Below are 19,981 nucleotides of genomic sequence, written 5' to 3' on the forward strand. Positions count from 1 at the left end.
CCCCCCAAATCTTTTTCAGCGTCACTGCTTCCCAGGATAGAGTCCCGCATCCTGTAAATATGGCCTACATTCTTTGTTCCTTGATGTATAGCTTTACATTAAAACACATATTCTTTGTTTGTGCCCAGTTTACCAAGCTTTTGCTTACCAAGAGATCCAGATTGCTCTATCAGTGACCAGTCCTCTTCACCATTTACCACTCCCCAATCTTTGAGTCATCTGCCAACCTTACCAGTGATGATTTTATGTTTTCTTCTGGGTCATTGATAAATGGTATATAGATTAGGGCCAAGAATTGATCCCTGTGCAACCCCATCAGATTGCACCCGCTCAGTGAGGATTGACTATTTACAATTACATTTTGAGACCTATCAGTTAGCTATCTTTTAATCCCTTTAATATGTGCCATGTTGATTTTGTATCATTTGAGCTTTTTAATCAAAATGTCGTGCCGGACCAAGTCAAATGCCAGACAGAAATCTATTACGTCAGCACTATGACCTTTATTAATCAAACTTGTAATCTCAGCAGGAAAAGACATCAAGTTAGTTTGACAGAATCTATTTTCCATAACCCACGTTAATTGGCATTAATTATATTCCCCTCCTTTCATTAAATTATTAATTGAGTCCTGGATCAGTCACTCCATTATCATAAAAGATGCTTCTCCCCCTATCAAGAACACGCCAGCAAGGTCCTGCATATTTCTGCTTGGGCCAAGGGACAACAGTACCAAGGGACACAAGGTCCTGAAATCGAGGTTGGGCAGCTCTTTCTAAATGATGCTCTAGCTCAAACAGAGTCTCTGGGCTGCAGGCAGGAATCCCTGGGGGATTCTCTGGCCTTGACCTGATATCTATTAAGCTGGAGGAGGTTTAAAACAAGTATTTTGCTTCAGAAGCCACCACCACACACCCCCTCTCCCCTAAAAATCAACATACATCCCCAGGCACTGGCAGAGACAGGATCATCTCGTCTTGTTAACATGGAAGCCCCAGGAAGAAACAACATAGGGATTAGTTTTCAGAGTAGCAGCTGTGTTAGTCTGTATCCACAAAAAGAAAAGGAGTACTTGTGGCACCTTAGAGACTAACAAATTTATTTGAGCATAAGCTTTCGTGGGCGACAGCTCACTTCATCGGATGCGTAGAATGGTCTGGGGAACATCTTCCAGCCACATCAAAGGGCCTGCGTTGCCTCATAGGTTCAAAGGCTGGAAGGGACTATTAGAACACCTAGCCTGACCTCTGGATAGCACAGGCCAGAAAAATTCACCCACTTCCCCTGGTATTGAGCACAGTCACTTGTGTATGATGAAAGCCTCTTCCAGAAAGGCAGCCAGGCTGGATTTGATGCCACTAAGAGATAGAGAATCCACCACTTCCTTTGGCAGCTTGTTCCAGTGGTTAATCACATTCACTGTTAAAAATCTGTGGCTTATTGGAATGTGCCTGGCTTTAGCTCTCAGCCACTGGCTCTCATTTGGCCTTTCTGTGCTAGACTAAAGACCCTTTAGTACCTGATATGTTCTGCACATGAAGGCACTTACATACAACATACAATAATAAGTCACCTCTTGATCTTTCTGAGAAGCTGAACAGATTGAGCTCTTGAAATCAGATGATATGTGCTTACAACGCAAGGGTTTATGCTGGGAATCAGGCAGGACCAGGCCAAACAGTTCCCATGCCACTGATATTTCTATATAGTAGCATTCTGAGCTCACCTGCTTCTTGTCTGCCACCCACACACTACGGTGCTAAGGAGATGTCAAGCTAGATTCCCTAGTTGTGTGTGAATTGCTACTTTGACAGTCAGCTCTTTGGGCAGGGACTGTTTTTTTGTTCTGTTTGTACAGGGTCTAACACAATGACTGGGGCTCGTAGGCGCTATGGTAATACAAATAATAAATAATAATATCCTGAATACATTTCTGTCTTGTGCTTTAGGTATTTATGGGAGGCACATGGCCTAGGACTCAGGACACCTGGGTTCTATCCCCAAAACTCCCTCTGACCTTGGGCAAGTCCCTTCTCAGCTCTGTGCCTCTGTTTCCCCTCTGACCCTTTGTCCACTTAGACTGTAAGCAATCTGGGACTCAAATTGTCTCTTGCGCTGTACCTGTGCTGCACCCGGCACAATGGGAGCCCCGATCTTGGTCAGGGTCTGTGCAGCGCCTGACACAATGGAGGCCCAAATCTCAGCTGAGGCCTGAAATTCCTACTTTAATATACATAGCAACAAATTTGCAAAGCGTTAAATAGTAAGTTCAAGATTTTCTAAAGCATGATTTTCTAGGGGACTTCTGCGTACTGATTTTTAACTGGATTGATGCTCTTAAGTCAATCAGCTGGTTTCAAAAATCCCACCCCAGAGGTTCAAGGGAGGGGCCAGAACCTGCCTGCTCTCTTATTTATTTGCATCAAAGTAGCCCCTGGACAATGGAGTGAGATTTTTTAAATCAACTAATTGACTTAGAAGCACAAGTGAAAAGTCAGCACCCAGAAGCTCCAGCCCCAGTGCAGGACCCCACTGCGCTAGGCACTGTACAGACACTGAGCAAAGAGACAGACCCTGTCCCACCTTTAAAGGGCCTCAACTTCAGAGTTCCAATTCTCAGTCTTATTTAGAATATTAGTACTCTTTCAGGTGTCTTAAATTGGGGTGCTGAAAAAATCACTAGCCGCTTTTCAATGTCTTAACCTACAACAATGATGGGGACATCAAAATACTGAAAGGTTATTTCCTGTAGAGTTACCTCCTCTCCCCTCATCCCAGTGGCTTGGCAAGAGATTGGATGTAATACAAAACTTGGCCGGGTTTGCTTAGCTCACATTTGCTCTACTTTGTATATTTGTAACTTTCTATTTTGGGAAAAGTTTTTTTGGGGGGGAAATAAAGCCATAAACAACCAGTTAAAGCAGCCCTGATGACAATACACAAGGCACCCAGCTAGAGGCAAAGCAGAGCATATTTCTGTAGGAGCATGACTACATTATTATTATTTCTTAACATCTTCTCTCAGTTATTTCACATTAAACAAACCAGTCACCTCATCCTTTTCTAATTAAGATTCCACTCTTCTGGACTTGCCATGTAGACAACTCAGAATTGGCAGCTTCCTATTTCCAGCTACTGTGGAGTGGTGCTGTTCAACAGCTGCTGTGTACCACCCCAGAGGCGGCTGCATCTCTAGGGGTGTAGGGAAGATGGGTTCTATCCCAGTTCTGCTGCTGACTTGATGTGGGACCTTGGTCAAATTCCTTCTCTGCTCTATGGCTCAGTTCCCCTCCCCGACCCCCACAGGTTTGTATCATTAAATGTCAAGTTCTTTGCGGCAGGGACTGTCTCACTGTTTGTCTGCACAGCACCTGGTAAGACTGGGGCTCAAATCTTGGCTGAGGGTCTGTGCACTATCCAACACGAGGGGGGTTCCATTCTGAGCTGGGGATCCATGCAACACACAGCACTACTGGGGCTCTGATCTCAGCTAGGGATCCATGCAGAATCTGGCACACTGCGGGCCCTGATCTCGACTCTGGGTCTTTGAAGCACCCAGCACAATTGGGGTCCGCATCTCAGCTGAGGATCGATGCAGCACCTGGCTCAAGTGGCGTCCCGATCTCAGCTGAGGATCCATGCAGTGCCCAGCATGACTGGGGTCCTGATCTCAGCTGGTGCTCCGTGCAGCACCCAACATGATGGGTGCCACAATCTTCACCAGGGGTACTTTGATAAGAAATAAGAGAGCATGCAGGTTCTGGCCCTCCTCTTAAACCCATGGGGTGGGAGTTATGAAACCAATTAATTGATTTAGGAGCAGAAGTCCCGTTAAATGCCACCACCCAGGAGCCCTAGTCATGGACCAGGACCCCACTGTTCCAAGTGCTGTACAAACACAGAACAAAGACAGTCCTTGTCCCAGACAGCTTCCACACCATATGCTCAACCTTAAGCATACGAGTGGTTCCAATGGACACCACCAGGACTTAAAGGCAAGCACAGGCTTAACTTCTGTATGGGCCTGGGCCCAGAGTTCTCAGTAATGTGCAGGATTGAGACCTAAATACCTACAAGCAGCAAGCACAGGAAGGATGGCCTGGTGGTTAAGTCGCTGCTTTAGGACTCAGGAGACTTGTGTTCAATTCTTGCTCTGCCCCAGACTCCCTGAGTGACCCTGAGCAAGTCACTTAGCTTCTCTGTGCCTTGGTTCCCCAACTGTACAATGGGAATAACAGCACTGCCGTGCCTTACAGGAGGGTATAGGGAGAGAGACATTGGGAGGTGCTCAGGTGCTATGGGGATGAGGGCCCGATAAGCACCATAGATAGAGAGACATACCAAATAGACTCTCTGTGTATGTTTGCCTTCAGGCCTGAGCCTACACTCTCAAGCTAACATCCAGCTGAGACACAGCCGCCCCTCCAACACAGCCGGATCTTTACACACTTGCTGTAAGCGTCGTCTGGACACACAATGCATGCAAGCGGCTATGATAAGGTTCAGCCAGATTTCCTCCGATGGTGATTAACAACTGGGGCTGAGTGTTCACAAGGTGTGTGTGGGAATGATAGCCAAGGAGGAAATTCCTAGGCCAGCTGGGAGCAGCGGAGCAGGCATCAAACGCTAAAGCCATAGCTGGTGCCCAAAACAGGAGGATATTTTAGAGCAGTGTCTGGGCATCCTCTAACAGGAAAGGTCAGAGGCGCTTTGAGGGGCTTAACAATGAACCGGGCTGACGTCAGAGCAGGGCGGAGGAGAAGAGCCACAAAAATGATTGGAGGGCAGGGAAAAAAAACATACAGTGAAAGACTTAAGGAGATTCATGTGTTTAACTTATCAAAAAGATCAAGACTAGACTTGATTACAGCATATAAGGATCTTTATGGAGAGGAAATCCTGGGTACTAACGGGCTGTTTAACATAGCAGCGAGAGGCAGGACAAGAACTAATGGCTGGAAGTTAAAGCCAGACAATTTCCAGTAAGAAAGGCACAAATTTTTAACAGGGAAGGTGACGAACCAATGGAACAAACTTCCATGGGAAGTGGCAGACTCATGGATTTTTAAGGCAAAAAGGTACCACTGTGATCATCTAATCTGACCTCCTGTATAATACAGGCCCCATAGGATGGCCCAGAATTAATATCTGCTTGAATAAGAGCAGATCATTTAGAAAAACATCAATCTTGATTTAAAGTTTCCTAGCGATGGAGAATCCACCACAGCCCTTAGGGAGTTGTTCCAGTGATTAACTACCCTCACTGGTAAAAATTTACGTCTTAATTCCAGTCTTATTCTGCGTCTCTTGATGTCTCTCTCTCTGTCACACATGCATGCGCGCACGCACACACACACACACACTCTGCACCAGATTGGAAAACCCAACTAAAATGTTGCCTCTTCCCTTTGGGAATGCAACACAGGGTCCCTCTCCTGCTCTAAACACTTCCTTCCCAGCAGTGCCCTCTTCAGGGAGGAAGGGGAACGGCAAAATGTATCTAACGCTCAAAGACATCAGGATATAAAGAGTTAATGGTAGGAGGAATGTTTTTTCAGGCCTCCTTTTGCTAGGAAGTTCCATGTGATTTCCAAACAGATGGGGTGTTGACAATTGCCTTGGCTGGGCTGGGATCCTCCCCCAGCTCAGCACAGGCTCCTGCATTCCCAGTACCATTTGCTGCTTGCGTAACACAGGGGCCCCATTAGTAGTGGGAGCGGAGGTCACAGATGGTCAAATATCCCAAGCAGAATCGATCATCATTTATTTGCTCTGGTGGCTGACGGGAACTGGCAGCAGAGACGCCAAGGGCTAGATGAAGGATGGAGATGTGGGGAAGCCCCATACCCCATTTGTTTAACTGGCCAGGGTCTACCAGTACCATGTATTAAGCCCACACCCCTCCCATAGCTGGGAAGAGAACCCAGGAGTTCTGACTTCCAGCTCCGATTTATTGATGAAAAGTGCTAGATAAGGTTTTACTGTCATTCTTCTTATTACTACTCTAACCCACTCCCTCCCAGAGCCAGAACAGAAACTGACTCCCAGCACTCCCCTTGTCAAGCCAGGAACATCACCCAGGCATCCTGACTCCCGGGCCTTAAGCTTAACCACTAAAACAGCCATGTGCTATGCCAGGATGCAGTTCCCCAGCCTGCGCCAGCTCTCACACCCTGTTATCCATGCCAGGCCCACAATGACAAACACTGGCATAGCAAGAGTCACATCCCGTACCTTCTTTGACTTGGCGAAGAAGGCTTGTTTGATCTCTTCCATGGTGGCATCTTTCTTGATTCCCAGCAGGTCATAGTAATTGCTGAGGCCAGACCTAGGCGAAAGAAGGTACAGGTACGCTTATCTCTCTGAGCCAGTTCCAATTCCTTCCTCATTCAGCCAAAGCAGGGTGTAGGATCCGGGCTACAGACCTGCCACCGGGGCTGGACTGACAGCTCCGGGGCAGAGGGACAGTGGAATGGCAAGCTTCCCTCAGCCCCCATACATCTGTGCTAGAGGGACTCTATGGGGAGGACAGGGTAGGTCAGAGCCCACGGCTCTCTGCCAGGAACCCCCCAGACCGCTGGTGATGGGGACACTGGAATGAGATAGTAAAGATTGATGCTCTTGCCCCTTCAGTCCGAATGCTTCTCCACTCTCCAGAGCCCCACAGGGCTCTTTCTGTTAGGAGAAGTCAATGCTACAAGTCCGGTCTGTTCTGGAACCTGAGGCAGTGTGTTCTAGTGGACAGAGTACTGGAGTGGGGACTCAGGACACCTGGGTTCTATTCCCTGCTCTGCCCTGGGCCTGCTGAGTAACCGTGGGGTTACTTCCACTCCCTGTGCCTGTTTCCTCATCTGCAAAATGAGGATAATGCTACTGATCGACTGTGCAAAGCACTTTGAGATGAATAGATGAAAAGTTAGATAAGAGCTAGGGATTTATTATTATTATAATAATTGATACAATCTGGCTTATTTGCAAAGAAAGGGCACAAAGTCCTGTTTCCCTGAATGCAGCAGACACAACCAACAGTAGACTGGCTCCTTGCCACAAAATCCCCACATCTGCCCCTCCCATGGACTCTGTGCCCAAGAAGCTCTGTATCTCTGCTCCCTCTCAGGGTCCCATTCAAGACTCTTTCCCCTGGCTATGTGTCTCTGACACACACAGCCTGCAACTGATCTCCCAGTGCCTGCATTTGCAACCCAGGAACCCCTTCAGCCTACAGGGCTTAGCTCTGGCCTGCCAACAATACCAGGGAACCTACGGTAATTAGACACCCGACATCCATGAATTTCCAGGGGTACATAAACCCTAGCCTAAATATACACACCTCTCACCCAAACCATCCCTGGCTATGTCCCACACTGCTGTGGGTCTCAAGACACCCTGCCACCTTCATACCATTGCTACCCAGGGCACAGCAGTGGGAGAGGATACGGCCTGTCTTCTGGCAGAAAGTGCCAGGGCTATTTGTTGCTAGGTTGGCAGACAGGGCCATGGCTACTGGTGTGAGGCATTTACAGATGGAGGTGATATTGGGTGGAAAAAGAAATACAGCTCTGGGATTTCCAAAGTGATAGGTATTGAGCAAGGTCATTCCGAGGGAGCAGGGAAACTAACTGGATTGTGCTACTTGAGAGAGAGAGAGTGTGTGTGTGTGCATGCGTGCCGGTTCTTCTTGAGATGCAGAAGATTCATTAATAACCCAGTGGTCAGGGCCTCTGTGTATGTGTGTGTGTGTGTAAGCAAATGAGTTCATGTGTCAGAATGAGCAAACAAGCGTGTGGGTCAGAATAAGCAAATGCAAGCAAACGTAAGTGAGCCAATGCATGTGTGAATATTTGTGAGGGAACACACGTGTAAGTGAATGAGTATGTGTCTGAGCGAGCGAATGCATGTGTGGGCATGTGCAAGAGCAAGTGAGTGTAGGGGTAAGAACCTGTGAACAAGTGAGTTAGTGAGTGAATGTGTAATAGTGTGAGCAAGCAAGTGCATGGGTAAGAGAATGAATCTGATGGTCCTCCTTGAAGAAGAGACTTATTAGTAACCCAGTGTGAGTGTGCAAGAGAGCAAGTGTATGCACACACAATCCAGAGTGTATGTGTGAGTCTCTTTCTCTCTAGACAGTAATTCATTAGTAACACGCTGAACCAGGCGTGTGTGCGTGTGTGTCTAACATTACCCAGCTGTGTATATGTCATCTCCATAAACTTGCAGACATAAGCCCCTTTCCGTTGTTAGTTGCACAGGCCCAGAAGGGGGATGAAACACTGATGTTTTTACTGTCTTCTCCCATTGCCCTTTTGTTTGTGATATAAATCTTGTTAATTTAACTGGAGTCTTTGCAAGCCAATCAGGTTTTAGTTAAACAGGTGCAGCCCCTGGGAAGGACTTGTGTTATGCTGCATGTCACTTTACTCTCATCCCTCCACCAAAAGCAGAGTAAGGCAGCATAACCCAAAAAAGAGATACTCAAAGAGAGACACAGTAGGAGATGGTGCTCCAACACCATGTTATACTCACTCACCAGTTTGAAAGTGTGGTAGAAAATGCCCGTAGTGTGGCACTTCTGCACCGAAAGCAGCACTGGCAGACTAGGTGGGGGATGGACAGAGGCATTTTCAGAGCCAGGGAGCAGCACGCAGAGAGCTGGAGGTGATTCAGATCTGTAAGGATGGGGAGAAAAAGACGAATGTTGGAAAAGCATATGGAAACAACTGATGAAGTGCTGGCTCTTTGAAATGAGCCATTGGTCATTTATCAGCCTAGGATAAACTTCCAAGAGGGGCAAATAAGAGGTCAGGCACCAATTAAGCCCTGCTTAGCTGGGTACCAACCCTCCATACACTTATGCACATGTTGGGTCTACATGTGGCAGTAAAGTTATGCACTTTCGTAAGTTAACGCAGGATCAGGGCCCTGGTGTCGGGGGCTTTGTGCTAGCTCTCTGCCTTCACTCACAATGTGCATTGGCCCTGGCTATTGTCCCTGGTCACACTACATCTCCCATAATGCACCATGGTCTTCCTTCTTGCTGAGCTGCTGCAGCGCCCCATGGCAGTTATATTTCAGGTGCCTCATGTTCCCACGCTCTGTAGGCTGGACTTCCTGGTCAGACTACATCTCCCAGGATGCATGGTGGTCTCTCCTCCTGGAAAGGCACTATGGGAGTCCCTGGTCAGGTGCATCATGGGAGATGTACTCTGACCAAGGACCCCAGCCCACAGAAGAGAATGGGGACGTGATGCACCTGAAGCATAAGCATCTCCAAATGTAAATATTTTGGCTTTTTGGCAGCTGGTATTTTGACAGGAGGCAGATGCTTTTCAGGAAACATTTTAATAAAGCCCCCAATTTTCTATTAAAAAAAAAGTAAAACTTTCCATGTCACCTTTCATTTATTACTGCACCAGCCCCCCACCCCCACATCAAGATCAGGAGCTGCCATCACCACAAAGGGCCTCCTGACCACAGAGGCACACAGAAAGAGGCAGTCCCTGCCCTGAAGAGCTCACAGTCTGACTAGGTGAAAAAAGGGTTATGCCCCCCATTTTACAGATGGGAAAACTGAGGCAGTAACTTGCCCAAGGTCATGCACGGAGTCTGTGGCAGAGCTGGCAACTGAACCCAAGTCTCCTGCACCCCCACCCAATGTTTTAAATACAGAACGGAAGGGGGTCTTGTGGACAGACAACACTGGGGGCCTTGCTCTGGCAAAACTCCCACTGATGTCAAGCAGGGATTTTTACCCAATTGTAGCATCAGGCCTAAAACCCCCCATTGCCCACAACACGCTCCTAGCAATCGCAGCTCTGCATTAAGCCGATGACTCAAATCTAATCTCATGCTTCAGGGTTTCAGCTGGTCACCCGCAGGGGTTAATTTTATCCCCGGTGTCCATCTGTCTTCTGGGTTGGTATGTTTGTCTTCCGCGGAAGCATCAGGGACTGGCCACAGCTGGAGCTGGGATCCTTACTCGGATGGACCAACGCTCTGAGGTGGTTCAGGGAATCCTTTGCCTCAGATGCCTGGCTGGTGTGTTTTGATTCCATGCTCGGTTCCAACTGATTGCCAGATCTGGGGAAAATTCCTAACCTGACCCCATGTCAGATTAGAAGGGACCTTGGGGGTTTTTCACCTTCCTCTGCAGGATGGGGCGCAGGTCGCCTGCTGGGGGCCTCATCAAGTCCCTGCCACTGCAGGGGCCTCAGGCAATGGGGGACCCTCAGTCTCTACCTGGGGCACACAATAGTTTAGTCTCTTGAGGACTGAAATGCTTTACTCTTCTAAAGTAATTGGGCTCAATACAGGGATAAATGGATGAAATTTAATGGCCTGTACTATGCAGGAGGTCAGACTACATGATCCTTTCTGACCTTTAACTCTATGAACCCCAGCTGCCCCTCCTGAATAAACTGGGGGAAAGATGCCTACAATCATCAACAACAAATAACAATAGATGGGAACGTTCATCACAGAACCCAGAGCCCACATGCATCCCCAAGGGAACAGCCTCGCTTCCCGTCAGCACAGGAGCCAAGCAGAAGCAGGGCTGGGAAACATGTTGTTCACCGGACAAGCCACTGTTGCTTGCCAAACTGGTGCACAGCCCGGGCGCTGATGCTTGGGCTGCATCCAAACACCTGCCTTCATAGTGTATCCAACACTGAGCGGTCCAGAGATAATGAGCCAGGCACCAAAAATCACAAGATTGACTTCACAATCATGACAGTGTTTAAAAAAATTGCATCTGGTTTTTGAGCCTTGAGGGTGCACACTTTTGGGTGTTGCACAGTTCACAGGGGCCTGGAAGTCGGGACTCCAGGGGTCTATTCTGAGCTGTGGAGCAGGAGTGGGGTCTAATGAGTTAGAGTGGAGGGCTGTGAATTAGGATACCTGGGTCCTATCCCCAGCTCAGTGAGCTTGTATTAGTCATTTCCATTCTCTGTTAGCTGGACCTCTGCTCCCTCGCTGGGCTATGGATCCTATCCAACCTCTATCTCCAAGACAGAGCCCAAAACAGGATATCAGCTACGGATTCTCCCAGTGGATAAGGATTTGGATGAAGGAGGTAGGGAGAGTGGCAGCTCCCCCATGCTCCCAAGGTTTAACCCTGAAAGACCCACAGCTGATTTCACTGCAGCTCAACGTTGGAGGGACATGAAATTTGCCAAGGATAAGACAAGCTCATGGGGATGGAAGCAGAGGTACACGCTGTGGGATGCCAGAGCCTGCATGCCCTGACAGAGATAAGCGGCACTGAGCTAATATATGAGTGTGCAGAGCAAGGGGAAATGGGAGTGTGAGTTTGGAGAGTGCGCAAGGAGATCAGTGTTCAGAGCATGGGGAGAGCCGGGGGGTGAGGCTCCTGTTAAGGAGACTCTGCCGACCAGAACAAACAGGCAGGCATTCACGTCATAAGTGGCCAAGAATAACACGACGGTCGCATTCCAGACCCTCGTGCGGCAGCTGCTGGAAGGATGGGGTGGAGGGCAGTTTGTGCCATTCTGCCAAGCCCTCCACATGTGCTGGTGACCCTGGCCCAGCAGTGACCCCTCTCCCTCTCACAGGCAAATTTCCTGTGAACCCAGCTTGGCATGGACCTGACAGCCCAGGGAAGGACTGCCTCGTAGTAAGAGTCCAGGATGACTCCTGGCTTCTATCCCCAGCTCTGGGACGGGAGTGGGGTCTACTGCTTAGGGCAGGGGGGCTGGGAGTCAGGTTTGGGGGGGTTGGGAGAGGTGGCTGTGCAGCAACTGGTACAATAGGGGCTCTAATTTCAGTGGGGGTCTACCATAAATAATAAGACCAAATTATAAATAGTAAGATAGTGAAAACCTCAGACTGCGATTTGGGGCAGCAATGTAGCGCAGTGAATTACACCTTATGGAATCCTGCTTTCTTGGTTCTTTGAAAGGCTACAAGCGTAGCTTTCCACCCCACCCCCACTCAGCTGTTCAACAAAACAGCGGCCGGGCCACCCAGTGTTAAATAAAAAACCCCGTTAATCACCCGAGCTAGCAGCACATGAAGGAGAATTGTGAAACGCTTCAAATGAGGGAGTTGGGCTTTGTGAAATGAGGGATCAGCAGCTTTCCTGGGCTCAAACGTTTTGAGTGCTGCTGTGCATGTGTTAACCCTGCACTGACTGCAGGGCTGGCGAAGGAGAATGACTAAAGGGCTGGAAACAGGCCTGCTAGTCAGAGACTCCAAGAGCTTATAAGTTTATAAATACTTATGTGGGGAACAGAAATTAGATGAAGGTCTCTTCAGTCTAGCAGCCAAAGGTCTAAGAAGATCCAAGGGCTGGAAGTTGAAGCTAGACAAATTCAGGCTGGAAACAGGGCAAACATTTTTAACAGAGAGAGTCATTAACTATTGGAACAAATTCACAAGGGCTGTGGTGGATTCTCCATCACTGGCAATTTTCCATTCAAAACTAGATGTTTTTCTGTAAGATCTGCTCTAGTTCCAACAGGAACTAATTCAGGGCTGGCCTATGGCCTGTGTTATACAGAAGGTCAGACTAGATGGTCAGTGGTCCCTTCTGGCCTTATGGTCTGAGAATCGATGGCTTATGCAAGCTCTGGGAACGCAGTTTGCTTGCAAGACACAACCTTGTGAGACGTCAACAAAGACAATTGTCTGCTTCACACCTAGCCAGGTCTCACCTCCAGAACCTCCCATTGCAGCCTTTAGGCAAGGGACTGGACTGACCCATGCAGCAGACTCCAGCCGTGGACTGTAACCATGTCCCAGCATGCACTTTGGGTGAAATTTACCCTTGTGCAAAGGTCCAGAGTGTGGCCTATGCACCACGGAATCCGTCTCTATAGAACTTAAATGGTGCATAGTCACCGGGCTAGAGAAGGATCTCATTGTTAACTAGCTGGACAAGAACTCAGGAGGTCTGGGTTCAATAAATAATCCTGGAGAGGAGAAGGTGGGGCACAGAGAGAATGGGGGACCCTGATATGGGGAGAGTGGGGAATGGGGGCCCACAGACTCCTTGGCACAGAGGAAGATGGAAAGGGGGCACACAGAGCCCCTGGCATGGGGGAAGGGTGGAGGGAGTTGCAGGGAGTCCCTGAAATAGAGGGGGATGAAAAGGTGGCACCCAGGTAGCTTGGGAGCTGCAAACAGAGGAAGGCAAGGAGCTTCTGATGTGTGCAATCAGCTCGGCCGACAGAAGCAACAAAGTGAGCAACCTTCTGTCAAGTTTTCCTTTGCCTGTTTAGACAGTAAGCTCTACAGGGCAGCGACTGTCTCCTACTCTGTGCAGCGCCCAGCATGATGGGGGCCTCGATCTGTCAGAGGGTCTGTGCAGTGCTTGGCATGATGTGGGTCCCCAACACTGGCCAGTGCCCAACACACAACAGGAGACCCCGATCCTGGCCAGGAGCCTGTACACCACCTGGCACAACGTGATCCCAGCTGTGGGACCTGTGCAGCATGACCGTAATAACAATAATTTAATTTTTCAATATGCATCCCCATCAAACAGTTAAATTCATCGCCATGGTAACTGAGCCAGGACCCTTTCTCATCATATATCCAACTCTGAAAAGGAATCAATGCTTTCCTGCCTTTTTTTATAACGATTTCCCGTTCTGAAAGCAAGCCAGCTAGCTGTAACCACTCGTTGGAGAGACAGAAAATTAGCACGGCGTAATACAAACTTATCTGCCTGGTTTGTTTTGGCAGATGTATTTCTATACCAAACAAACATAGAGTCTCCAACTAGCAGCATGCATTGTACAGTCTGAGACCCGCCTGTCAAGGAGGTTATGAATGGTGTCATTTCTTTGCCATTACAGATAAAAGCAGAGCTGCCGTCTGTTTGACTTTCCAAAGCTCCTTAGAGTCACTCAGGCTCTATCCACCCTCACCCCACCCCATCACAAGTCTGAGGCAGCCCCATAGCTGGAATTTCATAATTCTGGGTCTTGTGAAGTTAAAAATAACCTCCATGAGCAGTGGGACACTGGCAGCTCAGGAAAGAAAAGAGGGGAATTTAGACAGGATATCAGAAAGTGACAGCACCAGGAAACAGCTGTGGTTCGCCAGCACAGCATAGATCCCGTTGATGTTTCCCTTTCGTCCTCACCTGTTTCCTTTGTACTAGGGAGAAGGGGACCTGCCAAGGACGTGGGATGCTGCAAAATGATATTCGGCATTAACCCTGGGAGCAGGAAGGGGAGGAGGAGAAAGGTTATAATGCAAGCAGCTATGGTACTGGAAGCATGGGGCTCAAGCAGAGTAATCACGTTTGCTCACTCTATATAATGCTCAAAGCCTAAACACACTGCTGCTTTGGCTGGGTTATGAGACCCAGAACACAATAAGCGCCACTAGAGGGTTCACAACCTATTTAAAGGGATTCCTGTACATAACAATGCTGTGCCAGGCATAAAGCCTGGTTGCTCGTGCCATCTGGGATGATGGGTTCTTAACCTTGGCTATCCATAAACCAGTCAGATTAGATCTCCTGTGCATGTTAGTCAAAACAGATCTCCAGCAAACAGCCCCTCACACCTTTGGTGTTTCTGCAGGACTCTGCGCTAGGGGATGACGCCTAGACCTGGTGCCAACCCTATGCATAGGGGAATTTTTCACACCCAGTCTAACAGGTAGGCGCATCCCCCACAAGCCCCTTCCTGTAACAAGCAGAGCTCAGAGATGGAGGATATTTGGGGCCGGTCCTGTGCCCTGGGGAACAAATCTCAAAGTGTTCAATTGCATTTCGTATATGAGACATATGATTGTGAGAACACAGTCTTCTTCAGTCAGGCGGGAGGGAAGAGAAGAAGGTTGAATCTGGGTTGGGACTCAGAACACCTGAGTTATTCTCAGCTCTGGCACTGACCTGCTCAGTAACCTTGGGCAAGTCACCGCCCCGCTCTGTGCCTCAGTTTCCCCCCACACCTTTTGTCTATTTAGATTATATATTCTCTGTACCTGTACAGCACTCAGCATAATGGGAGGCCCCGATCTCCACCTGGGAGCAGTCTGTGCAGTGCCTGGCATAAGGCTCCCCCAATCCTCCCCCAACTCCATCTTCTTTCAGAAGAACTGAAAGAACATTCTGCAAGGCACTGGAAGACGATAGTACAATGTGCTGCATGTCACTCTAAGATTGAATAGGCTTCTGAAGTTGACGGGCAAGGTTCCCCGGTGACAGATCATATAGGAACTAATTACATTGTGTCACAGGGTATCTCGCATATAGCAGATGACTTCAGGGAACTCAGAAGTGTGCTGAAGAAAAAGAAAATCTAAGCTATCTTCTCTGAGATCCTTCCTTCCCACAAATAAAGGAAGGCAGAAGATTCAGGAAGTGAACTGCTGGTTAGGTAAGTGGTGGAGGGTTTTGGTTTTGTGGAACGTTGGTCAAACTTTTATGGGAGAGAAGCTGTATAGTTTGGATGGCCTCCACCTCAGTAGGAGGAGGACCAATCTCTTTGAGGACAGGCTGGCTTGAGCAGTCAGCACAGGGTTAAACTAATAACAGAAGGGGAGGGTAAAAAGAGGGAAGATATAAGCACCCAGCACAAAATCAAGATGGGGGAAACAAAATAAATAAAGGAACCAAAGGACATGGAGAAGAAATTTTTGAATTGCCTCTATACCAGGGGTGGACAAAGTATGGCCCGCGGGCCACATCCGGCCCACGGGACCATCCTGCCCAGCCCCTGAGCTCTTGGCCGGGGAGGCTAGCCCCCGACCCCTCCCCGGCTGTCCCCCCTCCCCCGCAGCAATGCCTTCACACGGGTAGCGCAGCTTGTACCTGCCCACCTCCCAGGCTTTCAAATAAGCCTGTCCTGCTGCTCTGAGTGGCATAGTAAGGGTAAGGGGGCGGGGGGGAGAGTTTGATAGGGGGCAGGAGGCCCCGGGGGGCAGTCAGGGGACAGGGGGCAGTTGGATAGGGCAGAGGTTCGGGGGGGGCAGTCAGGAGACAGGGAACAGGAGGGTTGGATAGGAGGTGGGGTCCTGGGGGGTCGGGAGGGACAGGGAGCAAGGGGGGTTGGATGGGGGTGGCGTCCTGGGGAGCAGTTAGGGATGGGGGTCCCGGGGGGCAGTCAGGGGACAGGGAGCAGTGGGGGTTGGATAGGCATGGGAGTCCCGGCGGGGCCTGTCAGGGGGCAGGGGTGCGGATAGGGGTCGGGACAGTCGGGGAGAGGGAGCTGGGGGGTTGGATAGGGTGTGGGGTCCCGGGGAGGGGTGGTCAGGGGACAAGGAACAGGGGGGGTTGGATGGGTCGGGGGTTCTGAGGGGGGCAGTCAGGGGGCGGGAAGTGGGAGGGGGCCAGGCTGTTTGAGGAGGCACAGCCTTCCCTACCCGGCCCTCCATACTGTTCTGCAACCCCAATGTGGCCCTCAAGCCAAAAAGTTTGCCCACCCCTGCTATATACCAATGCTAGGAGCCTGGGTAACAAACGAGGAATTGGAATGTTTCATTTGTGGGTATAAATTCGATCTAGTTGCTATTACTGAAACCTGATGGGATGATTCTCATAATTGGAATGTTAAAATCAATGGTTATAACCTATCTAGGAAGGATCGAGTGGGCAGAAGGGGAGGGGGAGTGGCACTCTATGTCACAAATGGCTTTGCCTGTTTCCGAGTCACTGAAAATGTGGAAGAAAATTATTTTGAATGCTTATGGATCAATGTCCTAACAGATAAAGTAGAAGATGGATATTGGTCGGTGTCTGCTACAGACCACCAAATCATACAAGGGAACAGGATGACTGCCTCAGTACTCACCAATCTACTATGTGTAAGGCAAAAACTTGCATGATCATGGAGGACTTCAGTCTGAGTGACACATGCTGAAGGTCTCATGCTACCAGTACTAAAACATCCACAGTGCTTCTAAACAGTATAGAGGAAAATTTCCTAACATGAAGTGTTGCAACCAACATGAGGAATTCTTATTAGACCTTGTCCTAACACATAAAGAACTGATCACAGAAATAAAAATGAATGGTACAAGCTCAGGTACATTTATAAAGCGCAGGCAGAATAAATATACATACTTGGTGTTTTAACAAGGCCAATTTCACAAAGCTGAAAACAATTATGAGCCAAAACATCTGGGTAGAGAATGCAATCAAAAAAATGTGAATGATAATTGGGAATCATTTAAAAACACCTCACTTGATGCCCAAAAAGCCACAATCTCACAACTGAGGCAGAACTGTGGTGGTTAGAAAACCAATCTGGTTTAGGAGGGAAGTGAAGGCAGATATAAAAAATAAAATATAGTAAAAGCTGTGTTATCCTACACTTTACCAACCGGAAAGCTCTATAAACTGGCATTTTTGATCTTCATTGAAAGTCCGGTTTACAGTCCGGTTGGTGAGGGGCCAGCAGGCTCCCTACCGGGCTCCACATGGCTCCCCGGAAGCGGCAACATGTCTCTGCTGCTCCTAGGCGGAGGAACGGCCACAAGGGGTTCGGAGTGCGGGAGTGGTGTGGGGCACAGGCTCTGGGAGGGAGTTTGGGTGCGGGAGGGGGCTCAGGCCAGGGAGTTGGGGAGTGGGAGGGGGTGCAGGGTGCCGTATCTGGGCGGTGCTCACCTCGGGCAGCTCCTCGCAAGGGGCAACCCAACCCTGCTGCTCCTAGGCAGAGGCCCACCTAGGCGGCTCTGCGTGCTGCCCCACCCCGCCCTGACCGCTGGCTCCGCAGCTCGCGTTGGCCGGGAATTGTGGCCAATAGGAGCTGCAGGGGCAGATCCTGGGGGTGGAGGCAGCGTGCAGAGCCGCCTAGCCGCAGCTCTGCCAGCAGGTGTTGACTCCGCAGCTCCCATTGGCTGTGGTTCCGAATAAATATTTCTGTTCTGTATTGGAGGGAAAAACAGATTATATACTCATATCACATGGTGATGATAACACTCCTTCCATTCCACTAGTATCTCTGGAGGATGTTAAACAGAAGCTACTAAAGTTAGACATTTTTAGATCAGCAGAACCAGATAAGCTGCAACCAAAGGTTTTAAAAGAGCTGGCTGAGGAGCCTGCCGCACCATTAATGTTGATTTTCAATAAGTCTAGGAGCACTGGGGAAGTTCCAGAAAACCAGAAGAAACCTCATGTTGGACCAATTTTTAAAAAGGGTAAACAGGATGGCCCAGATAATTCTAGGGGGTCTGTGCAGTGCCAAGCAAAACAAGGTCTCCAATCTTAGCTGGAGGTATCAGTGTAGCGGCCAGCATGATGGGGGGTTCTCAACATCAGTCGGAGGGTTCCGTGCAGTGCCTGACACAACAGAGGCCCTGATCTCAGGTGGGACTCTTAGATGCTACTTGGATACCCATAATAACTAATAGACTGCATGCCATGGTGATCCCTCTAATTGCTCTGCAGGCTGTCTCCCTTTCTCCCACCATTTGTCTGACTTTGCTTCTTTGCAGTGAACAGAAACAATACCCTGCACTTTGCACACTCCCTTACACTGTGCTCTAGATCTGTTCCTGTTCAATCAGGAATTAATCCTATGAGCTGTGTTATACAGGAGGTCAGACCAGATGATCAGAGTGGGCCCTTCTGACCTTGGAATCTATGGGTACATCTACACTGGAATAAAAGACCCAGGGCACTGGCCACGGCTGGCCCAGGTCAGCTGACTTGGGCTTGCGGGCTAAAAACTGCCGTGTAGGCTTTCAGGTTTGGCTGGAGCCTGGGTTCTGGGACCCTCCCCCTCTCAGGCTCCGGCATGAATCCGAACATCAACACAGCAATTTTACAGCCCCACAGCCTGAGCTTTGCGAGCCCAAGTCAGCTGACCCAGGCCAGCTGCTGGTGTTTAATTGCTGTGTAGAGGTACCCGATGAAATCAGAGCAAGAAAAGCTCCCAGTCCGAGCGGGTAGCGATTTACACCCTGCTTTGCCCTGCTGTAAATAACTGCATGGTGTATATGTGAATCCCCCTGGAAAACAGCAAGTGCCTTTCATGTGATACCCATCCCTTGTCCCCTCCAGCGGGCACCACTGAACCTGCCTCTTGCTGCATGGCTGGCAGAACACCTGCACTTGGCATTTGTTTCCAGACGTGTTTGCTGAAGCGCTGAGCCTGCAATCCAGCCCTTGGGTAAATGTCGGGGAGGTGAGGGAGAGTCACTACCCTTTTCGCCTACTCGACAGCCTGACGTGTTTATTTGTGCAGTTAGCAAAAACACCATCTGGCTGGTTACTGCACAGAGACCACTAAATCATTCTGCACCATTAGCCGAGTCAAAAACAAACAGAGGGAAGATGCCAGGCACGAAGTTTCCAAAGGGCAGGTACTTGTGACTTTAAGACGTCACAGTCCACTCATGTAAAGAGCCTGATGACTGCTACTGGACCTATTGGAAAGAAAGGAGGGATGAGGCTTTTTGATCTGTGTCTGTACAGTGCCTAGTGCAATGAGGTGCTGGCCGATGGCACAACCACAATACGCATAATAAATAACAATGAGGACAATTACAATTACCTGGCATTCCCTTCAGGTTCTGTCTACATACTCACATTGGCATCATATCTGGGCATCTCATAGTCACTCACAACTGCCCCTGGCCTATGAGATAGGAAAGTACCATCCTCCCTATCTTACACATGGGGAAACTGAGGCAAGAAAGGGGGGAGTGACTTGCCCTAGGTCCTGGGGAGTCTGTGGTAAAACCGGGAATCGAACCCAGATCTCGTGAATCCCAGTCCAGTGCCTTAGCTACAAAAGCACTGCTCTTCACAGGGGCAGAGTTAGGTGAGAATGTCCTAAGTGCCATTTCACTTCAAAAAGCCATCCTTCCTTTAGAAATGTTTACAACACCAACATCTTTGAGAGTGGCAGGAGCATTATCTAAGCGCTTTACAAAGGAAATCAGGGTCATTATCCCATTTTACAGATGGAGAAACTGAGGCACAGAGCAGGGCTATGATTTGCCCAAGTTCAAATGAGGAGTCAGTGGCAGAGCTCCTGAATCTCAGCCCACAAAACCA

The 19,981-nt window shown here is 49.1% G+C and overlaps 1 protein-coding gene across 2 annotated transcripts in view; it reads right to left on the reverse strand.

The window, feature by feature from the left end:
• The window catches only part of DNAJC4 (DnaJ heat shock protein family (Hsp40) member C4), a 76,704-nt gene that overhangs the window by 48,769 nt on the left and 7,954 nt on the right, over window positions 1-19,981 (reverse strand). For both annotated transcript variants that reach the window (XM_074957881.1, XM_074957882.1), the window contains exons 3-4: window positions 8,528-8,666; window positions 6,235-6,328 (exon numbers count right to left, since the gene is read on the reverse strand). In XM_074957881.1, coding sequence (XP_074813982.1) covers window positions 6,235-6,328; window positions 8,528-8,619 — 186 coding nt within the window. In that variant the 5' untranslated portion in view covers window positions 8,620-8,666. The remainder of the gene's footprint in view (window positions 1-6,234; window positions 6,329-8,527; window positions 8,667-19,981) is intronic.

Source organism: Natator depressus, chromosome 7 (assembly GCF_965152275.1).
Source record: "Natator depressus isolate rNatDep1 chromosome 7, rNatDep2.hap1, whole genome shotgun sequence".
NCBI lineage: Eukaryota > Metazoa > Chordata > Testudines > Cheloniidae > Natator > Natator depressus.